This window comes from Chiloscyllium plagiosum, unplaced genomic scaffold, assembly GCF_004010195.1.
Source record: "Chiloscyllium plagiosum isolate BGI_BamShark_2017 unplaced genomic scaffold, ASM401019v2 scaf_146, whole genome shotgun sequence".
Lineage (NCBI taxonomy): Eukaryota > Metazoa > Chordata > Chondrichthyes > Orectolobiformes > Hemiscylliidae > Chiloscyllium > Chiloscyllium plagiosum.
The window spans coordinates 1-19,812 of NW_025210537.1; the positions used below are offsets into that span (position 1 = coordinate 1).

At 42.6% G+C, this 19,812-nt stretch overlaps 1 protein-coding gene across 1 annotated transcript; it reads right to left on the reverse strand.

Moving 5' to 3' along the window:
* Positions 1–262: 262 nt before the first annotated feature.
* On the reverse strand, positions 263–13,490 carry LOC122546924 (deleted in malignant brain tumors 1 protein-like; the record flags this gene model as incomplete). Its single annotated transcript, XM_043685534.1, has 8 exons — positions 13,187–13,490; positions 12,214–12,525; positions 10,833–11,147; positions 8,493–8,807; positions 5,579–5,893; positions 3,026–3,340; positions 2,131–2,445; positions 263–693 (listed from the first exon to the last, which is right to left on the reverse strand). Coding segments are annotated over exons 1-8 (2,520 nt in total), but the record flags the coding sequence as incomplete, so codon positions are not given.
* Between the last annotated feature and the right edge of the window lie 6,322 nt (positions 13,491–19,812).

Here is a 19,812-nt window from a genome sequence, read left to right on the forward strand (position 1 = left end):
TCTTGGCTGCTGATTCCAAATGTGCCCCACAAATTCGTGAAATTAAGTCAGATCTAAGCAGAATTCCTTGCAAAGTTAAAAATCACACAACACCAGGTTTTGGTCCAACAGATTTATTTGGAAGGAGTCGCTTTTGGAGTGCTGCTCCTTCACACAACCACCTGAAGGAGCAGTGCTCCGAAAGCTAGTGCTTCCAAATAAACCTGTTGCACTATAACCTGGTGTTGTGGGAGTATTAAGTTTGTACACCCCAGTCCAACACCAGCGTCTCCAAATCACGAATTCCTTGCAGGGTCATGCCACAAATCTCTGGACCATAGATATCTGAGCAGTTGTATTCCCCTCTCCAAGATTCATTAGAAATAAAGTTTGAAGTACCAGAGCAAATGACTCCAACATCCTGGCCATGTGTGCAGTTATTCACCCCAATCGGACTTCTGGAGCACTGATCAAGAGCAGACTCCATCCCCGAACATTTCACATCACTCAGCCAGATGTCTCCAGTACCATCTACATAGTTGGCTCTGGTCTGTCCTGACGCGGCAATCCCATAATTCAACATTCTACAGACGACATTTGCTGCATTTACATCCCAGCCATTATTGCACACAGTTCCCCAGGCTGAGTTGTGAAAGATCTCAACTCTCCCAGAGAACTTATTGGTTCCATTCACCAGCCGTATTGGTATTGGACCTGGAATATGATGGAGAATTGAAGAATGATACATAATAAAATGAATTTAGGACAGGTATTCAGATGAAGTATGAAATTTTAAAAAGGTTTACATTTACATAGTACCTTTCACCATCTTATGAGGTCTCAAAGTGCTTTATATCTAAAATAGTACCTATGAGATGTAGTCACTGTTCTAATGTAGGAAACATGGCAGTCAAGTTGTACGCTGCAAGTTCTCACAAACAACTGTGACAATGACCACATCATCTGTTGTAGAGATGATGGCTGAGGGTTAATTATTGACTAAGGACAATGCAGAAAAGAGATTGAAAACAACAGACAAGAAAACAATGTTACACAAATCACTAAGAGTCAGTGTAACACCAAAAAGAGATCAAAAGGGCCTAGTTCCTCAAGTAATAGATATTAAGTTGTGGCTGTACAGAACTTTGGTTAGACTGCATCTGGAATAACTGTGTTTAGGTCAGCACAGAAATGATAGGGGCGGCACAGTGGCTCAGTGTTAGCAATACAGCGTCAAGGACCTGAGTTCGATTCCAGCCTCAGGCGATTGTGTGGAGTTCACACGTTCTCCCTGTGTCTGCGTGGGTTCCCTCCAGGTGCTCCGGTTTCCTCCCACAATCCAAAAGATGTGCAGGTTAGGTAAATTGGCCTTGCTAAATTGTCCATAGTGTTAGGTGCATTAGTCAGGGGTAAACATAGGGGAGGGGAATGGGTCTGGGTGGGTTCCTCTTCGGAGGCTCGGTGTGGACTTGTTGGGCCAAAGGGCCTGTTTTCATACTGTAGGGAATCTAATCATATATTGGCCTTGAAGGGAATGCAGCACAGATTCACCAGAATGATACTGGGTCTAAAAGAATTAAATTATGAGGACAGGATGCATAAACTGAGATAGTATACTCTCAAATGTAGAAGCTTAAAAATGCCAATCTGTTGAAGCTATCTTCTGAGGACCCACCACTAGTGTTGGCAATATTCAACCAATTCAAGTTATATTAAACAATGGCTAGTCTCACTGGATATAAAGATCTCAAATCCTGAAAATCTCCTGGTGATAGCACTGTGATGGGAATGGGTGGAAAACTCTCCATTATGTGGAGTTTTCACTCCAATAAAGGCAAGCGATTGTGGCTATCAGAAACTAATCATCTCAGCTCCAGTATACTACATGCTGCAGAAGTTGCTCAAAGCAACACCCAAGGCCAAATTATCTTACCTTGCTCACCAATAAACCTGTCCCCACCATAAACACAGAGGCAGGATTGCTCACTTAGACTTGCAATGTATGGCTGCATTGGTAATTGCTTAGTTAACATCTGTATAGTATAAGCTGCTCCAGTTCTTGAAAGTTTAGCAAATTCTCATCTCTAAAAAGGGATCCATTGATGTAACAATCAGATAGTGGAAGTCAGCTCACAAATAAAAAGCACTTACCTGAACACGTAACTCCAGCATCTTTCCTGTGTGTGCAGTTTTTCCCCACCTGTGGATTGACAGAGCACTGATCAAGCGCAGGCTCTGTCCCATTACAACTCACATCATCAAACCAGATAACTCCATTTCCTTCTCCAAAGTAGGCTCCAGTGTGCACTGACCGGACCGTTCCACAATTCAACACTCTGCAGACCACATTTGCTGCAGTTTCATTCCAGCCAGTGTCACAAATAGTACCCCAGACGGAGTTACGATAAACCTCAACTCTCCCAGAGCACAGGTCGGTACCATTTACCAGCCGCACAGGTACTGGACCTAGAATAGAGATAAGAACGTAAATCTACTAGTCTAGAATTATCGGCACTTCAAATGAGCTCCATGCCTGGATTTTCCACTGTGGTTCAAAACTGCATTCAATCAACTGAACCAGTACACTCGGTTAGGCAACAATTGGAGAATTAGGGACAGAGTTTGACATCATATTAGAGTCATAGAGTCACAGAATGTTTACAGCTGGAAAGAGACCCTCTGGCCTAATGTGTCTGTACCAATTATCAAATATCCATACTGTACTTAACCCTATTTTCTAACACTTGACCTTGTATGCTAAGTATTTAATTGTCAGAAAGATAAATATACAATATACTACTCCAATGCCGATGGATTAGTTATAGACAGAAAGTTAAAGAGATATCTGAGAGATTACTGAGTCAGAGAAAAGGTAAGTGAGCCAGAGAGTACAATTACACCGCATAGGATATGGGAGAGTACAGAGAATTAGGTTGGGTGTATTAAAGATGTGAGGAGTGAGCAGGGTGGTGGGTTTAGATTGGTTGGGAGAATAAAGTGTATGGGGAGTAGGCAAGTGAGTAGCATGCTGAGCATGCTCACTGACCTGTACAGACTACTCCAGCAGCCTGGCTATGCGTGCAGTTCTTCATTCCCTGGGGGCTACCCAAACACTGATCGAGGGCTGGCTCTGTCCCGAGACACTTCACACCCTGAATCCAGATGTTCTCAATCCCCTCTTCATAGCGAGCTCCCATCTGTGTTGACTGGGGTGTCCCACAATTCAATGCTCTGCAGACAACATTTGCTTCATTTGTATCCCAGCCAATGTTGCAGACAGTTCCCCAGACAGAGTTACGGTAGACTTCAACTCTCCCAGAACATATGCTGGCCCCATTCACCAACCTGATGGGTACTGGACCTGGAACAAGGATGAGAACATGTTCTTTAACTGTTAGACTGTTGGTCCAACATCTAGTTCTGAATGAACCAAAATTTCTTACAATTAAATATTGGCAAGACTGAAGACGGCCACAGGTTCCGTCACACATTACTGGACTCATTTCTCTTTGTGCAATATTTTGATAGAATGTTTGAAATTTATGAGTTAAAGAAGCCATTTAGCCCATCATGTCTTATATCTGTTGACAATAAAACGAGAATGTCACTTTCCAACTCTTATTCTGTACCATGCCATTTATAGCATGACAAGTGCATTTTCAAGTATTTTTAAAAGCAACAAAGATTTTTGCCCCCAACATGCTTTCTGACAGGAATTCCAGATTGTCACTATCCTGTGGTTGAAAAGACTGCTCTGTTATTGAATGTTTTGCTACACTTCCGTTAAGTCGGCCCTAAGTCTCTCCTGTTTCATACAAAAAAAAGCCTCAGAATACTGACTGACCCTGAAATGAATATCAAGTCCTCATTATATGGAAGATTAAGTGCACCTCACTTCTGAACACAACATCTCCTCACTTGCCTTTGCTCAAATGCTGCTGAAAATATGAATGTTCCCTTTGTAACCTCCCTTGATGACTGGCTATCCTCCTATCTACCACCCTCTGCAGTCAACAAGCTATCTAAAACTTTGTACCCTAACTCACACCAGATTCCATTTACCAATATTCACTGACCTCCTTGTTCAGCCTTGTCTCACCTTTAAAATTCCCATCATCATATCAAGAACCCTCCACAGCAATAGAGCATTTCTCTCTACATCTGTAACCTCCTTCAGAGCTACAAATCTCATCCTCTTTAACCTTCTCCACACCGACTATTCTTATTCTTACATTCCAATTCCTCCATGGCCCTCACCAGCTTCTTTGTTCTGTAACTTCATTCAGCTCAGTAATTCCTGTACTACTGTTCAAATCTTACCATGGTCCTGGATCCCACTTACCATCTGTGCAGCCTCTATCAAACCTACAATTCTCATCCTTGTGCTCAAATTGATCCACAGGCCTCACTCACTTTCTCTGTCTGTAACATTTTCCAATCTACAGTCCTCCGGGACTTTGTGCTTTTCCAAATGAGGTCGCTTTCATATCCTTCATTTTAATTGCTCTACAATTGGTTACTAGACCTTCAGATGTTTCAGTGCTGAACAACAGCATTCCCTCCCTACATCCCTTCATCTCTCTAGCCAATTGTTCCTTTCAGACTTCTGTTTAAAAGCTATCACTTTGGCAAACTTTCGTCAACTGCACTAATATCCAGTTATTCATTCTGACATAGAATCTTGATTGAGAATGCTAAAGCATCTTGGGGTATCTTAAGATGTTGTAAGAATTATATAATTGCAACATGTTCCTCTTGTTAATTTCACTGACCTACATCATCTTCTCATCCAAATATTACTCCTGAAACTAGTCTCACTCTACTACTCTTCATCACAAACCTGTATAAATCTCATATAACCTCCCTGCCATACTTCACCCCATCACTTTGTATTAATGTTACTGCCCAGTTTTAATCCAAAACTAACTAACCACGCTCAATACTCCTTATAATTCTGTAAATAATCCAAAATACTTGCTCTCATCTTTCTGAAAAGAAGTCTCAACCTCAAACTGACCTCATGTTTAGATTAGATTACATACATACAGTGTGGAAACAGGCCCTTCGGCCCAACAAGTCCACACCGCCCCGCCGAAGCGCAACCCACCCATACCTCTACATTTACCCCTTACCTAACACTACGGGCAATTTAGCATGGCCAATTCACCTGACCTGCACATCTTTGGACTGTGGGAGGAAACCGGAGCACCCGGAGGAAACCCACGCAGACACGGGGAGAACGTGCAAACTCCACACAGTCAGTCGCCTGAGGCGGGAATTGAACCCGGGTCTCTGGCGCTGTGAGGCAGCAGTGCTAACCACTGTGCCACTGTGCCGCACAATGTTCTATTGTGCCCACAAACTCCAATCTCACTCCCAAGTCATTCCGAAGATTTTGCACTCATCCTGTAATTTGGTTTCAATAACAACCTAATTCCATTGTCCCAGTTCTCTCTCCATATCCCTACATCAATGCCAGTCTAGATTATCACTCTCCCCACAGGCCTGTAGTCATGACAAATACGTTTAATGAATCTCTCTCATCAAAAATGCATGGCAAAAGAATCAATAGATGTAAGGAACTGGTATTTGCACTCACCTGAGCAGGTTACTCCAGCATCCTGGCTGTGGGTGCAGTTATTCACCCCCCATGGACTGGCAGAACACTGATCAATGGTAGACTCTGTCCCATTGCATCTGAAGTCATCCAACCAGATATTCCCAGACCCTTGTCCATAGACAGCTTCAGTCCATGATAAAAGGGCTGTCCCACAGTTCAACATTCTACAGAGCACACTGGCTGCATTCATATCCCAGCCATTGCCACAGACAGTTCCCCAGATGGAGTTATGATAGACTTCAACCCTTCCAGAGCACAGGTTAGTGCCATTCATCAGTCGTACAGGCACCGGACCTGAAAAGAGGTGGGAACATGTTAAATTGTTTTGGGATTACCACCACTTCCACTGGGTTTGGTGTCTGAATTTTTCATAGGGACTGAAAACTGTTCCCAGTCAACTGAATTTATACCACAGGGTAGGCCACATTTGGAAAACCAGATGTAGGTTTAACATCACATCATAATACACTACATGGTAAACCTTTAAAAAGGAAGCAAAAATGGAAGCATAGATTCAGATTTAGTATGGGTGAGATGATGGCCCAGTATTAGAATTGCTAGACCATTAATCAGGTGACCCAGGTAATTTTCCCAGGACCTGGGTTCAGATAGCAGATGGTGGAATTTGACTGCAATAAAAATCTGGAATTAAGAGTACCGATAACCATGAAACAGTTGTCCATGATTAGCTAAACCCATTTGATTTTGCTAGTGTCCCTTGAAAACTGCCATCCTTACCTGGTCTGGCCTATATGTAACTTCATACCCACAGCAATGTGTTGACTCTTAATTGTCCTCTGGACAATTAGGGATGGGCAAAAAATGCTGGCCTAGCCAGAGATGCCCACATTTCATGAATGAATGAAAAAAGTTAGAGAGAGAAAAATTCGAGAAGACGCAGAAAAGGAGGGAGATACTAAATGAGTATTTTGCATCAGTATTTACTGTGGAAAAGGATATGGAAGATATTGACTGTAGGGAAATAGATGGTGACATCTTGCAAAATGTCCAGATTATACAGAGGAGGAAGTGCTGGATGTCTTGAAACAGGTAAAGGTGGATAAATCCCCAGGACCTGATCAGGTGTACCCGAGAACTCTGTGGGAAGCTAGAGAAGTGATTGCTGGGCCTCTTGCTGATATATCGATAGTTACAGGTGAGGTGCCAGAAGACTGGAGGTTGCCTAACATGGTGCCACTGTTTAAGAAGGGTGGTAAGGACAAGCCAGGGAACTATAGACCAGTGAGCCTGACATCGGTGGTGGACAAGTTGTTGGAGGGACTCCTGAAGGACATGATGTACATATATTTGGAAAGGCAAGGACTGATTCGGGAAAGTCAACATGGCTTTGTGCATGGGAAATCATGTCTCACAAACTTGATTGAGTTTTTTGAAGAAGTAACAAAGAGGATTGATGAGGGCAGAGCGGTAAATGTGATCTCTATGGACTTCAGTAAGGCATTCGACAAGGTTCCCCATGGGAGACTGGTTAGCAAGGTTAGATCTCATGGAACACAGGGAGAACTAGCCATTTGGATACAGAACTGGCTCAAAGGTAGAAGACAGAGGGTGGTGGTGGAAGGTTGTTTTTCAGAATGGAGGCCTGTGACCAGTGGAGTGCCACAAGGATCGGTGCTGGGTCCTCTACCTTTTGTCATTTACATAAATGATTTGGATGCGAGCAGAAGAGGTACAGTTAGTAAGTTTGCAGATGACACCAAAATTGGAGGTGTAGTGGAAAGCGAAGAGGGTTACCCCGGTTTCAACAGGATCTGGACCAGATGGGCCAATGGGCTGAGAAGTGGTAGGTGGAGTTTAATTCAGGTAAATGCGAGGTACTACGTTTTTGGAAAGCAAATCTTAGCAGGACTTATACACTTAATGGTAAGGTCCTATGGAGTGTTCCTGAACATAGAAACCTTGGAGTGCAGCTTCATAGCTCCTTGAAAGTGGAGTCACAGATAGGTAGGATAGTGAAGAAGGTGTGCTTTCCTTTATTGGTCAGAGTATTTAGTACAGGAGTTGGGAGGTCATGTTGCGGCTGTACAGGACATTGGTTAGGCCACTGTTGGAATATTGCGTGCAATTCTGGTCTCCTTCCTATCGGAAAGTTGTTGTGAAACTTGAAAGGGTTCAGAAAAGATTTACAAGAAAGTTGCCAGGGTTGGTAGGTTTGAGCAATAGGGAGAGGCTGAACAGGCTGGGGCTGTTTTCCCTGGAGCGTCGGAGGCTGAGGGGTGACCTTATAGAGGTTTTCAAAATTATGAGGAGCATGGATAGGGTAAATAGGCAAAGTCTTTTCCCTGGGGTCAGGGAGTCCAGAACTACAGGGCATAGGTTTAGGGTCAGAGGGGAAAGATATAAAAGAGACCTAAGGGGCAACTTTTTCACACAGGAGGTGGTACGCGAATGGAATGAGCTGCCAGAGGAAATGGTGGAGGCTGGTAGAGTTGCAACATTTAAAAGGCATCTGGCTGGGTATATGAATAGGAAGGGTTTGAAGGGATATGGGCCAGGTGCTGACAGGTGGGGCTAGATTGGGTTGGGATATCTGGTCAGCATGGACAGGTTGGACCAAAGGGTCTGTTTCCATGCTGTACATCTCTATGACTCTGTTAAGGGTATTATTGAACAGGTGGGTATGATTAGAATCAGTGGGACATTAAAGGGTGCAGAAGTGATTAGGAGAGTGGGATTCAACTGATTAGAATATTAAAAAACATGTAAGTACAAACACACTGGGTAGGATATTGGGTGCAGGGAGTGAAAGGAGAATGGAACTAGACTGGGTAGCATATAATGCATATGAGTATGATATGAGAGTGGGGGTTGACTGGAAGAGATCATAAAGGTGAGGGGAATAAGCAGAAGAACGTCAAGGGTGTCCATTCACCTGAACAGATAACTCCAGCATCCTGGCTGTGTTGGCAGTTCTTTATCACCCCAGGATTGAAAGAGCACTGATCGAGGGTAGGCTCTATTCCAAGACACTTCACTCTCTGAATCCAGATGTTACCAGTGCCCTCTCCATAGTAGGCTCCAGACTGTGCTGCAAGAGCTGTCCCACAGTTCAGTACTCTGCAAATAACATTTGCTGCATTTATATCCCAGCCATTGTCACAGACAGTACCCCAAATGGAGTTCCGGTAGACTTCAACTCTCCCAGAACACATGTTGGTCCCATTCACCAGCCGGATGGGTACTGGACCTAGAATAGAGATGGGAACAATGTCTCTGACTTGTCTCACTGTTTGTCTTAACACCCAATTCCAAATAAGTTAACATTTTCTTCTATTAAAAGTTGGAAAGATGGAAGATCCCCACAAGCTCAATTTCCTAGCCCCAAGACCGAATAATAAAATTATAGAGTATTTACAACACAGAAGAAGCCATTTACCTATAATAACAATTCAGCTAGTCCCACTCTCCTACTCTTTCCCTACAACTTATTTTTCTCTTCAGATGATTTTCCTAATCTCTTTTGCAAGTTATGATTGAAAGTGTTTTCATCAAACTGTCAGGTACTACATTGCAAATCATTCACCATATAGAAAAGCATCACCTCTTTGGTAATTTTAGCAATCACCTTAATTCAATGTCCTCTGGTTCAGAAGCCACATGCAAAGGGAACAGGTCTCTCTATCTACTCTATCCAAACCCTTCATGATTTTGAATACTATGGCCAAAATTCCTCTTCACCCTTTCTTCTCTAAGGAGAACAAGTGGTCTTCTCCAATCTCACTGTAACGGAAGTCCCTTACTCTTAAAATCATATTGCAAATCATTTCTGCACCCTGTCTAACGCATTCACATCCTTGAAATTGTGCATTAAGAAAGAAATAAAAGATAAGCTTTTGTCTGCGTACCAGATAAGTGATAAATTGTAAATGGAGATAGACTGTGTTAGAGCCCCCACTGATTTTTAATTATTTTTACTTTATTCTTTTAATCAATTTTAATTTGGAGTTGGGAACTGTGAACTAAAGTTGATTTTTGAACTTTGTGTAACAGCTTCTGTTAAAAGGAAATCAAACCAAACAAGCTTTTGATTACTCGTGAGCCACACCTGGAAGTTAATTACAGATTGGTTCCTGGTTAAAAGGTTCTGCAGATATTTCAGCACCGAGGAAGAGCATTTTATTTGAATAGAAAGCACAAGTTGGCTTTGAATGAGGTCAGTGGAATTGGTTCCGGCAAGTCCATAAAATACCACATGCTCAAGCAAATGGCAGAATTTGAATGGTAACTGGGACCTTGCGGAGGAGACACTCAGTCCGTCAGGGAGCAGTCAGAGTTTGATTGTGCTTTCTATGAAAACGAATCTAACTGTTGATGCTAACAAAGATGTGAAAGCTCCCTGCCTAACTTCCCATGAGCATTGCTTGGAAAGTTCAGAGAATACAAAACAAAGTTATACGTATTACTGCATTTATCTGAGAGAACTGTAAGTGTGACCCTGATTGACACCTTCACAAAATCAACCAAGAAAACATGATTGTTGCCTGGGAACAATGCATTGTGAAAACCATTTAAGCAATCTGGCCACTTTTGTTATCTTTTATTTATCCCTTAACTGTGTTTATTTGTCCATCTACTGTGTGAATGGGGCTGAAAGCAAAGGTTTCTGGGTTCATTCCATTGTTCAACCAGATTATTTTCCTGTTTAATTTTGCTCTCCTGAAGTTGCTACAGGTAGAAGATCCTTTATCTAAACATCCAAAAACTGAAAACCTCTGAAATCTGGAAGTTTTTTTCTGATTAACAAGGTTGTTTGGTGAGCAAACAGTTAGCTCAAGTCAGCACCCACTCAATGCGTGTCACTCAGATGTAACATGGGGGGTGGGATAGCCAAGCACATTCTTACTTAGATGTCTGCTCCTCCGGTAAGATTTTTAAAAATTTCACCATGAAACTGTCACAATTCTGAAAACCAAAAAATTTCAAATTCTGAAAAAACAGCTAGTCCCAAGCATTTCGGATAAAGGATCTTCTACCTGTATGTTATTAATAAATCGCTATGCCTTTTGTTTAAGCTACAAACCAATGTCAAGTTTTGATTATTTGCAAAGTCTGGGATTGCTTATTCAAAAATTTGGTGAGGACATTTGGGATTTTGAGAATCATTTGAGGATCTTTGAAGGTTTTAATTTTACTGTGTTTGAATATGGAGGTGAAAGACTGATTTGGTTTGGTTGTCTCCCTTGTGAAAGAACTAACAGATAACTCCACTTACCTGAACAGGTAACTCCAGCATCCTTCTTATGTGTGCAGTTATTATGCACCCATGACTTGGCAGAACACTGATCAAGAGCAAACTCTGACCCATTACACCACACATCATCCAACCAGATTGCCCCAGCCCCCTCTCCATATTGGGAGTCTGTTGGTGCTAACAGGGCACTCCCACAGTTCAACATTCTGCAGACAACCTGTGCTGCGTTTATAGTCCAACCATTATCACAGACTGTCCCCCAGATGTGTTTGCGATAGACTTCAACTCTCCCTGAGCACATGTTGGTACCATTCACCAGCCGTATAGGCACTGGACCTGCAAAAGAGTTGGGGAACTTTGAATAATACAGTAAACTAATTTGGGATGTGGAAACATGCATTTTTAAAGCTAAGTAAATGGCAGCATAATGGTAATGTTTCTAAAGACCCAAGCTAATGCTCTAAGTACATAGGTTAAAAATCACACAATGGCAACTTGTAGAATTTAAACTCCATTTTATTTAATCTGGAATGAAAAGTTAGTCTCAGTAATAGTAACCATTAAACCATTGTTGATTACTGTAAAGGTCCATCCAATTCACTTATCAGTCATTAGTGAATGAAATCTGTTAACCTTAACTAATCTGTGATGTACATTGATTCTTAACTACATCAACCAGATAATTTTGATGCCCTGTCCCCAGAAGACATCTGTCATAGCTAACAAGGTGTTCCACAGCTCAACAATCTGCAGTCCACGCTCACCACATTTATATCCTAACCCTCATTGTCACAGTCAGGTCCCTCAGGTTTATTCATAATAGACAGGTTGCCTAATTAAACTGCTGCAGTCCATGTGCTAACACCCACCTAGTTATGAAGAGATTTCTAGAGTACAACTGAAAGGAAAGGACAGCCAATATTTTTTCAAAGTCAGGATGATATGATGAGCAACTTGTACATGGCAGTGTTCCCCTGTGTCTGTTGCCACCCTCCCTCCTGCTGGCAAAGGTTGTGAGGTTGGAAGGTGGTCTTGAATCTTGACAACTGTTAACTTGCTACTCTTGTGCATTGCTGATGGAGGGGGAGAATGTTTAAGCTCTCAAGTGGAGTGCCAAGTAAGTAGGTTGTTCTGTGCTGGGATATGGAAATAGGGAGGGGGTGTAGGTCATAGAGGGATTTGAACATTAGGATGAAAATTTGGAGTAAGAGCAGATTACAGAGATAAGGAAGACCAAGACCAGGAGGGATTCAGAAAGGAGGATGAGAATATTAAAACCAAGACAATGCCAGACCAAAATTCAATGTATATCAGTGAGCACTGGGAAGAAAAGGACATAGTTTCAGATGTGGAGGAGCACCAAACTGTTTTAATACAAGCTCAGTGAGAGCTGCTAATTCACCTGAGCAGATGACTCCAGCATGTCGACATCCAGCACTGTGATTGGCACCGAGTGGGTTGGCAAAGCATTGGTCCAGTGAGTGTTCCGTTCCATTACATCTGACCCCACTGAGCAGGATCTCCCCGCCCCCTTCTCCATGATAAACCCCAGTTATGGACTCGGCCTTCCCACAGTTCAGCTGTCTGCAGACAACGTCTCCATTGGTGAGATTCCAACCATCATCACAGACTGTCCCCCAAGTAGACTTGTAAAGGATCTCCACTCTCCCCAAACACACATTATTCCCATTGGCCAGTCTGATGGGGAAAGGTCCTGTCAGGGAAACACAAGATTAGATCATTTACCCACTACAGTTTCAATTTCCATAAATGTTCCCTTCCTTCTTTGTGAAACATGAGGAGGCCATTCAGCCTCTTATGGGTTATTTCATATGAACATGAAGAGATAATTAAGTTTCTTGAACAAATCACACATTCAGTTCCTGGAGACTTTTACCCAGGAGCAGGACGGGGTCATCCATTCCCTCATGGCTATTGCATCAGAATGCAAGAGCCATTCAGTGACCTGATTATTAGACTGGAAAAACATATAATCTTTACATTTGGCCCTTCAAATCTACAATAACCCTTTGAAGAGCATCCCACTCAGACCCACCCGCTTACCTTATCCCTGTAACCCTGTATTTCCCATGGATTATTCACCTAGCCAATATATCCCTGGACACTATGGGCAATTTAGCATGGCCAATCCTCCACATCTTTGGACTGTGGGAAGAAACCAGAGCACCCAGAGGGAACCCACACTGACAGGGGTAGAATGTGCAAACTCCACACAGAGTTGCCCAAGAGTGGAATCAAACCTGGGATCCTGGCACTGTGAGTTAACTCAGTACTGCCAGAAAAAGGAACATGGGTCTGTTTTGCATTCTATGACCAAGGAAAATGTTTCATCATCACACAGCATCACTGCTGACCTGAGCAAGTAACTCCAGCATCCTGACTATGTGTGCAGTTGTTGATATTCCTCTGCTCTCTTGGGCACTCATTGATGGTGCCCTCGGTCCCAATGCATCGAAAATTATCCAGCCAGATGGGATCTTCTCCTGGGCCAAAGCTGCTGTTCACAGACACAGCAACCCCACACCTGAGCTGCCTGCAGACAACTGAGGCATCCATGATATCCCACTCATGGTCACAAACAGTGCCCCACGAGGAATTCTTGTAAATTTCAACTCTTCCTGAACACAAGTCTTGACCATCTTGCAGCCTGGGGGGCAGTGGACCTGGAAAAGCAACAAAACGACACATACAGAGGAAACTTGATGATCGGAATACCAATTATCAGAAAATCGGATTATCCGAAGGAGATCTCGAGGCCCCAATGGAAACATTACATCAAAGACTTATTTCCAACAGTGATCACATCTTTTGTTGACAATGACTAAACAGGCACCATCTGCGAACCCACTGACTAACTGACCTCTGTTTTTTTCCCCACTGATGTTTTACGGGCAAGATGAAGTCGGAAGAACATGCTCCGTATTCTTCACACTCTTTATCAAATTCCCCTTCCATTTTATGTTTTGTTTTGTTTTTAATCCTCCCGTTCATTGGTCAGTTGGTTTGAATGTAATATAACCGATCAAACAACCCAATCAAAGACAAATCCGGTGACCAGTCAGTTTGTATGGAGTACACCCGAGCAAATGACCCTTTCAGTGAGAATTATCAGCAGTTTCGTTGTCACCGTTACGTTTCCACTGCGGACTCTCTCTAGCTGAGACACCACCGTCTTTGTCTTCAAGACACTGCTGGCTTTTCTGCCACCCTTCATATATTCCCCAATATAATTTTAAAACATACAACACATCAATCATAAACCAAAATTTGTGAATGTTGCTTTTATGAGATCCTGCTCAATGGACTTTAAACCTCCTCACACTTAGGTACCTTGTTGCTTTTATGGGGACTCGAACCCCACAGGAATTTAAACCTGAACGTATTAAACTTTGTTGCTTTTATGGGAACTCTAACCGCATGGGACTTTAAACCCATACATACCTTGTTGCCTTTATGGGGACTATAACCCCATGGGACTTTAAACCTGGACGTATGAGACTTTATTGCTTTTATGGGGATTCTAACCCCACGGGACTTTAAACCCGTACGTATTATATCAATACTTTGTCCACTTACAATTACTAGGACACTTGCAGTATAATGACAACAATCAATTTAGTATCTCCAATTGCAGAACTTCGATATAAACAGGTGCCTGCTCACCTTTTTATGCGGCGCCGCTTGTTGTTGTCATCAGACGTCAGTTGTCCGTTGTTTCTATTTTTTTCTCTCTTTTCCGTCACTTCTCCGTCTTCATCACGTCTGGGTCACCAAATTGTTGGACTTTGGCTCAATCTACCAGCTTACATTCCTTTATGTGTGAGCCGAGTCCTTTATGTTCTTTCAATGAAGCAATAGGAGAAGATAATCGGTCTCAAACTCTTAGTTTATTTTAGCAACAAGTGGATAAAGTATACAGAGCTCTGGGTCTAGGTCTTCCTGTCCCTGACAAACAGCAAAGTGTGTCAGTTCCTGTCCCTGACCCAGTCTTTTATACATTACAGAATGCCATGCAATCACTGAGGTAGGATTGTCTTCTGATTGGCTGCTAATCAGACTCCACTTTCCACCCCCTCCCATTCCCGGATGTCTAACCCCATGTGGTCTGCTTCTGCCCGCGAAACAGAGTACCACGTGACCTCATCTTGCGCATGAAACAAATTCATCATCAAAGGCTTCTGAATACCGTGTGGACAAAGCCATATATTTACAAGGGCTGATGCCAAAGTCGGAATTACGTGCACCTAAACCTGTTGACAAACCATTAAAGCTACCACACTTGACTCGTTGCATTCCAAACAGCAGAATTAACTTCTGATGGAGAGGGGGAAATGATCGCAAGACGAACAGATCGGATCTAAGCTCTGTCGTCCTGCTAAATCCAAGCATAAATGTCGATGGAATATTAAACAATTTACTGGAGGAGAGGACTACACAAATATCCTCATCCTAAATATCGGAACAACTCTGTACGTCAGTGAAAAAAAAGTCATGGATATGGTGTCTACATTATCCTCAGCCAGAGGTGTTGAGTGGATGATCTACCTCAGACTCATCATGATGCCCACAGACTCACAGATGCCAGTCTTTAAGCAATTCGATTTGCTGCACGTGACATGAAGAAACAGCTCAATACAGTAGATACGACAAAGGCAGTGGGCCCGGACCCCATTCCTGCAATAAGACTGAAGACTTGTGCTGCAAAAAGAGCTGTGTCCCCGGGGAAGCTGTTTCATTCCAGCTCCAACTCTGACATCTCCCAGCAATGTCCAGTCCCCGAAGAGGAGAATAATGACAATCTGCCCAATTACCATCTTGAAGTCCCATCACGACCGTAAAATTGGTGGGAATTCTTTTTGACAGAGCTGTCAAATAGCAGCGAAATAATCAGGTCAGTGTGGTTTCCGATAGGTCCCCATGTGGGGATGTGCTATTCCAGAAATATCGTTGCATTAGTAATCCAGACCAGGATAATGCTCTGGCAGCTTGTGGAAGTTAAAAATAATTAATAAAATATCGAGACTTAAAATCTGGTGTCAGTAACAGTGATATTCTGTCCAATATTGATTGTAAACATCGATCTCATTCCCCAATGTACTTTCAGGAAGTGAATATCCCGTGCTTTTCTGGTCGGGTCTAAAAGTCATTCCAGACGCACAGACATGTGATAAACTCTTCAATGGTGTCTGAATCAGCCAAGTAAGACACTCAATTGCATCAAACTACTCTGAGGTCTTGAAGGATAAAACCGGGTAGAACACCTGGCACCAGCCTCGTTATCAGAAAAGGGAATGGGAAACACAGTCCTGTCGACCTTGCAGAGGCCTCCTTCCTAACACCTCAGAGCTTGTGACAATATTTACACAGCTTTCCCACAGACTGCACACAAACATCGGGAAAGGAGGAGGTCATTCAATACATTGAGCTTTTCGCATGCTCGTTCATGGCCGAATATCTCCTCGAAGCAATTTTCCTCATACAATGTTCATATCTCAAAATATGTTGAAACATTGTGAAATATAAAACGAGAACTGATCTAGTGCTTTCGGCCCATCAAGTTTTCTCCTCTATTCAATATATAGGCAGTTCTCTGATAACGCTTGTTTATTAAGTACGATTTGACTGCAATGCGATTCGTGAACCGTTTTCTATAAAGTGAACTACCATCCTTGCTTCCAATCTATTTCACACTGTCAGAGTTTGATAAATGTCAATGAGATCTCCACTCATTTTCCTAATCCCCATGAGATACGGCGCAGTCACTCCAAACTCTGCTCCCAAAACAAGCCTATCATCCCAGAGATCAGTCTGGTCATCCTTCACTGCTCTCCCTCAATGTCAGGTTTGTCTTTTACTAGGCAAGGAAACCAAAACTGCACAAAATGCTGCACAATATTTGGGATGTGGTCCCACTCAGGCCCTGTACAGCTTCAGTAAATTACCCTTACTCCTGTATTCAAATCCCCCTGAAATGAATGTGAATCCACCATTTATCGACCTACCTGCTTTCTGCTCCTGCAATATTGCTTTCAGTGACTGGTGTACAGGGAGATCCAGATTATTTTCAATGTTACAGCTCCGACCTGCTGGGTCTATATACACTGGTCAGCGTGCCAATGCCATTCCCAGTATTGACTTCTGGCTTTAGAACTCACTGCCCTACATGGTCTCGGAGGAAAGCACAGAAATAAAACAAAAATGTAGCTTAGGTTCATTTAGTGACCAACATTTTTCAACCACTCCCTTTTCAAATGATAGGCTGCCATTCTATTGTTCCTATCAAAGTACACAACATCTCATCTCTCCCATTGCTCTCCATCTACCAAGTATTTGCCCAGTCTCTCCACTTGTCTAAATCACCTTGGGGATTTTTACATCCTCCTCATCCACTCACAAGCTGACATTGTTTATTACTGTCAGCAGACTTGGGCATATTGCTGTTGAGCCCCTCAACCAAAGATATGATGTGTATTGGAAATAGCTGGATATTAAATCTCGATCCTTGTTATATCGTCTAAGCCTTACATTAAACAACGACATGGTTTTAATCTTACTCTCTGTTTCCTGCCAGCTTTTCCATTCTAAAACCATGACCATATGTTTGCCGCAGTCCCACGGGATTCGAATTTGCACAAAAGGCTTGGGGCTTTATCAAATATATTTCTGAGAATCCAATCGTATTGCTTTGATACCATCTCCCTAATTTTGCTAAAAGCCACTTTCTCAACATTCATAAATCTCTGTTGTCTCTGCCCATTAATTTCAGTCCAATATTTTTCTCTAAAACTGTTTAATTGCTAATTTACTTGTTATTCCATTTTTCTCACCAGACAAAAGTTCCCTAGTATTTCTGGGAAGTGTTCTTGTTTTTTTTCTCTGTGAAGGCGTAACCGAAGTATTTGCTCCATAGTTCTGCTATTTCCCTGTTCTCAATTATCTGGTGTCAGACTGTAAGAAAGCTGCACCTTTTTCTCTTAATTTTGTCATTGACATATTTTCAGAAGATGTCACAAGTTTACTCTTATATACTTTGATAAGATATTCTTCAGAAACCTATCAATTCCTATCTTAAGAGACTCAATGATTGACCTCTCACATCTATACAATAGCTGAAGCACAGTTTCTCTACCATCAGAAATACAGCACGGTGTATATTAGGCCCACTTTCCGACACAAGACCTGTAGTTGTGAATCTTATGGTATTTGAAGAGCACAACCATGTATTTTCTAATGGTTTTGAGGTTACCATGACAACCCTCCTCTCAAGAAGTGTATTCCAGACCCCAACGCACTCTGGGTGAAAGACAATCTTCAAATCCTCACTAAACCTCAAACTCTTCATTTTCAAAGTGTGGCCCTTTGACGAAAATGAATAGCTGTTGACTATTCACCCTGTCGGTGTCCCTCGGAATCTTATCCTTCTGATTCACGGCTCCAAAGTAACCAACCCGAACTTATCCAGCCTCTCTCCACTGTGGATATACTCCATCAGGGAACATCCTGGTGAATCTCCTATGCACCCCCTCCAGTACAATCACATCCTTCCTGTAATGTGGCGCCCATAAATACACACAGTATTCCATCCTGGCCTAAACAAAGTTCCCCGTAGCTCTTATAATCTAAGCTTCAATATATAAAGGCTGTATTTACGGTCCTCTACGCTTTCCCAAATAGTGCAATAACCTGTCCAGTCACATTCAGGGATGTGTGGAGAAGCACCCTCTGAGCTTCCTAGTGTGCTGTCATTCATTGAGTCCTCCTCTGTCTGGTTTCTTCTTGCAAAGTTCATCACCTCATATTTATCAGGGAAAAATCCCATCTGCCATTGATCCACCCATCTGACCATTCCATCTGTATCTTCATGAAACATAAGGCCTTCCTCCTCACTGCCAACCACCCGGCCAATCTTCGTATCAAACACAAACTTACTTATGACACCCACCATCCCATCGTCCATATTTATAGCTGCATCATTTATGATAAGGTATAAAATCAAAAAAACATCAGCTTGTAGTCTAACAGGTTTATTCGGAGGCACAATCTTCTGAAGCGCGGCGTCTTCATCGGGTGGTTGTGCGCTTTGTTGAAGCGCTTCGAAAGCTAGTGCTGCCAAATAAACCTTTTGGACGATAACCTGGTGTTATGCAATGTTTAGCTCTGTCCACCCCAGTCCAACACCACCACTTCCGAATCAGAAATCATAAGAGACACAGCACTGATCCCTGTGGTACACCATTGGAGACCAGCCTCGAATCACACAAACAGCCTTTTATCACCAACCTCTGTCTCCTACCACTAAAGTTGATTTGGATGCAACTTGGCCAGTCAGTCATGGGTCGTACTGCTCCCTAGTTATTCTGTTCCGCTGGAGATACCTTTTGATTTTCTGGAGATTCTCCCTAATCTTGCCTGCCAGTAGGTGTCCATGCCCCTGTGTTAATTCGTCCCCTCCAAGTGATGAATTTCCTCCTTATTGCAGTCTTAACTGACCTGTCCCAGATCCTGCTATTATTTGCCTTGAATGTGGAATAGACAGAGAGGGAAGCGTTCTGTTAATTTCCACCTCGTCATATGTTGTGTGAATTTTCTAAATTCCATTATGACCCACCTCTCATCCTTTGAAACTCTTCCGAAGACAGGCCGAATTTCCTAATCAGGCAATCTCACCATTTGAGGGATTAATCTGGAGAATCTCCATTGCACTTCCTCTGTGGTCAGTATATTCTTTCTGAGATTCGGTCACCGAAACTGTACACAATACTCCAGGTACAGTCCCACCAACACGCTGTGAAACTGCTTCAACATGTCTTTACATCAATGTTCTGACTCTCTTAAATGAAGGCGAAACAAATTTGAACGTTCCACTAATATATATTCCTTCAAATATCCTTCACATTCATTGCATTTACGAAATCACTGAGATCTAATAGAAAACCTTCCGAAAATCCAAGGTATGCCACTTCTACTGATTCCCCAATGT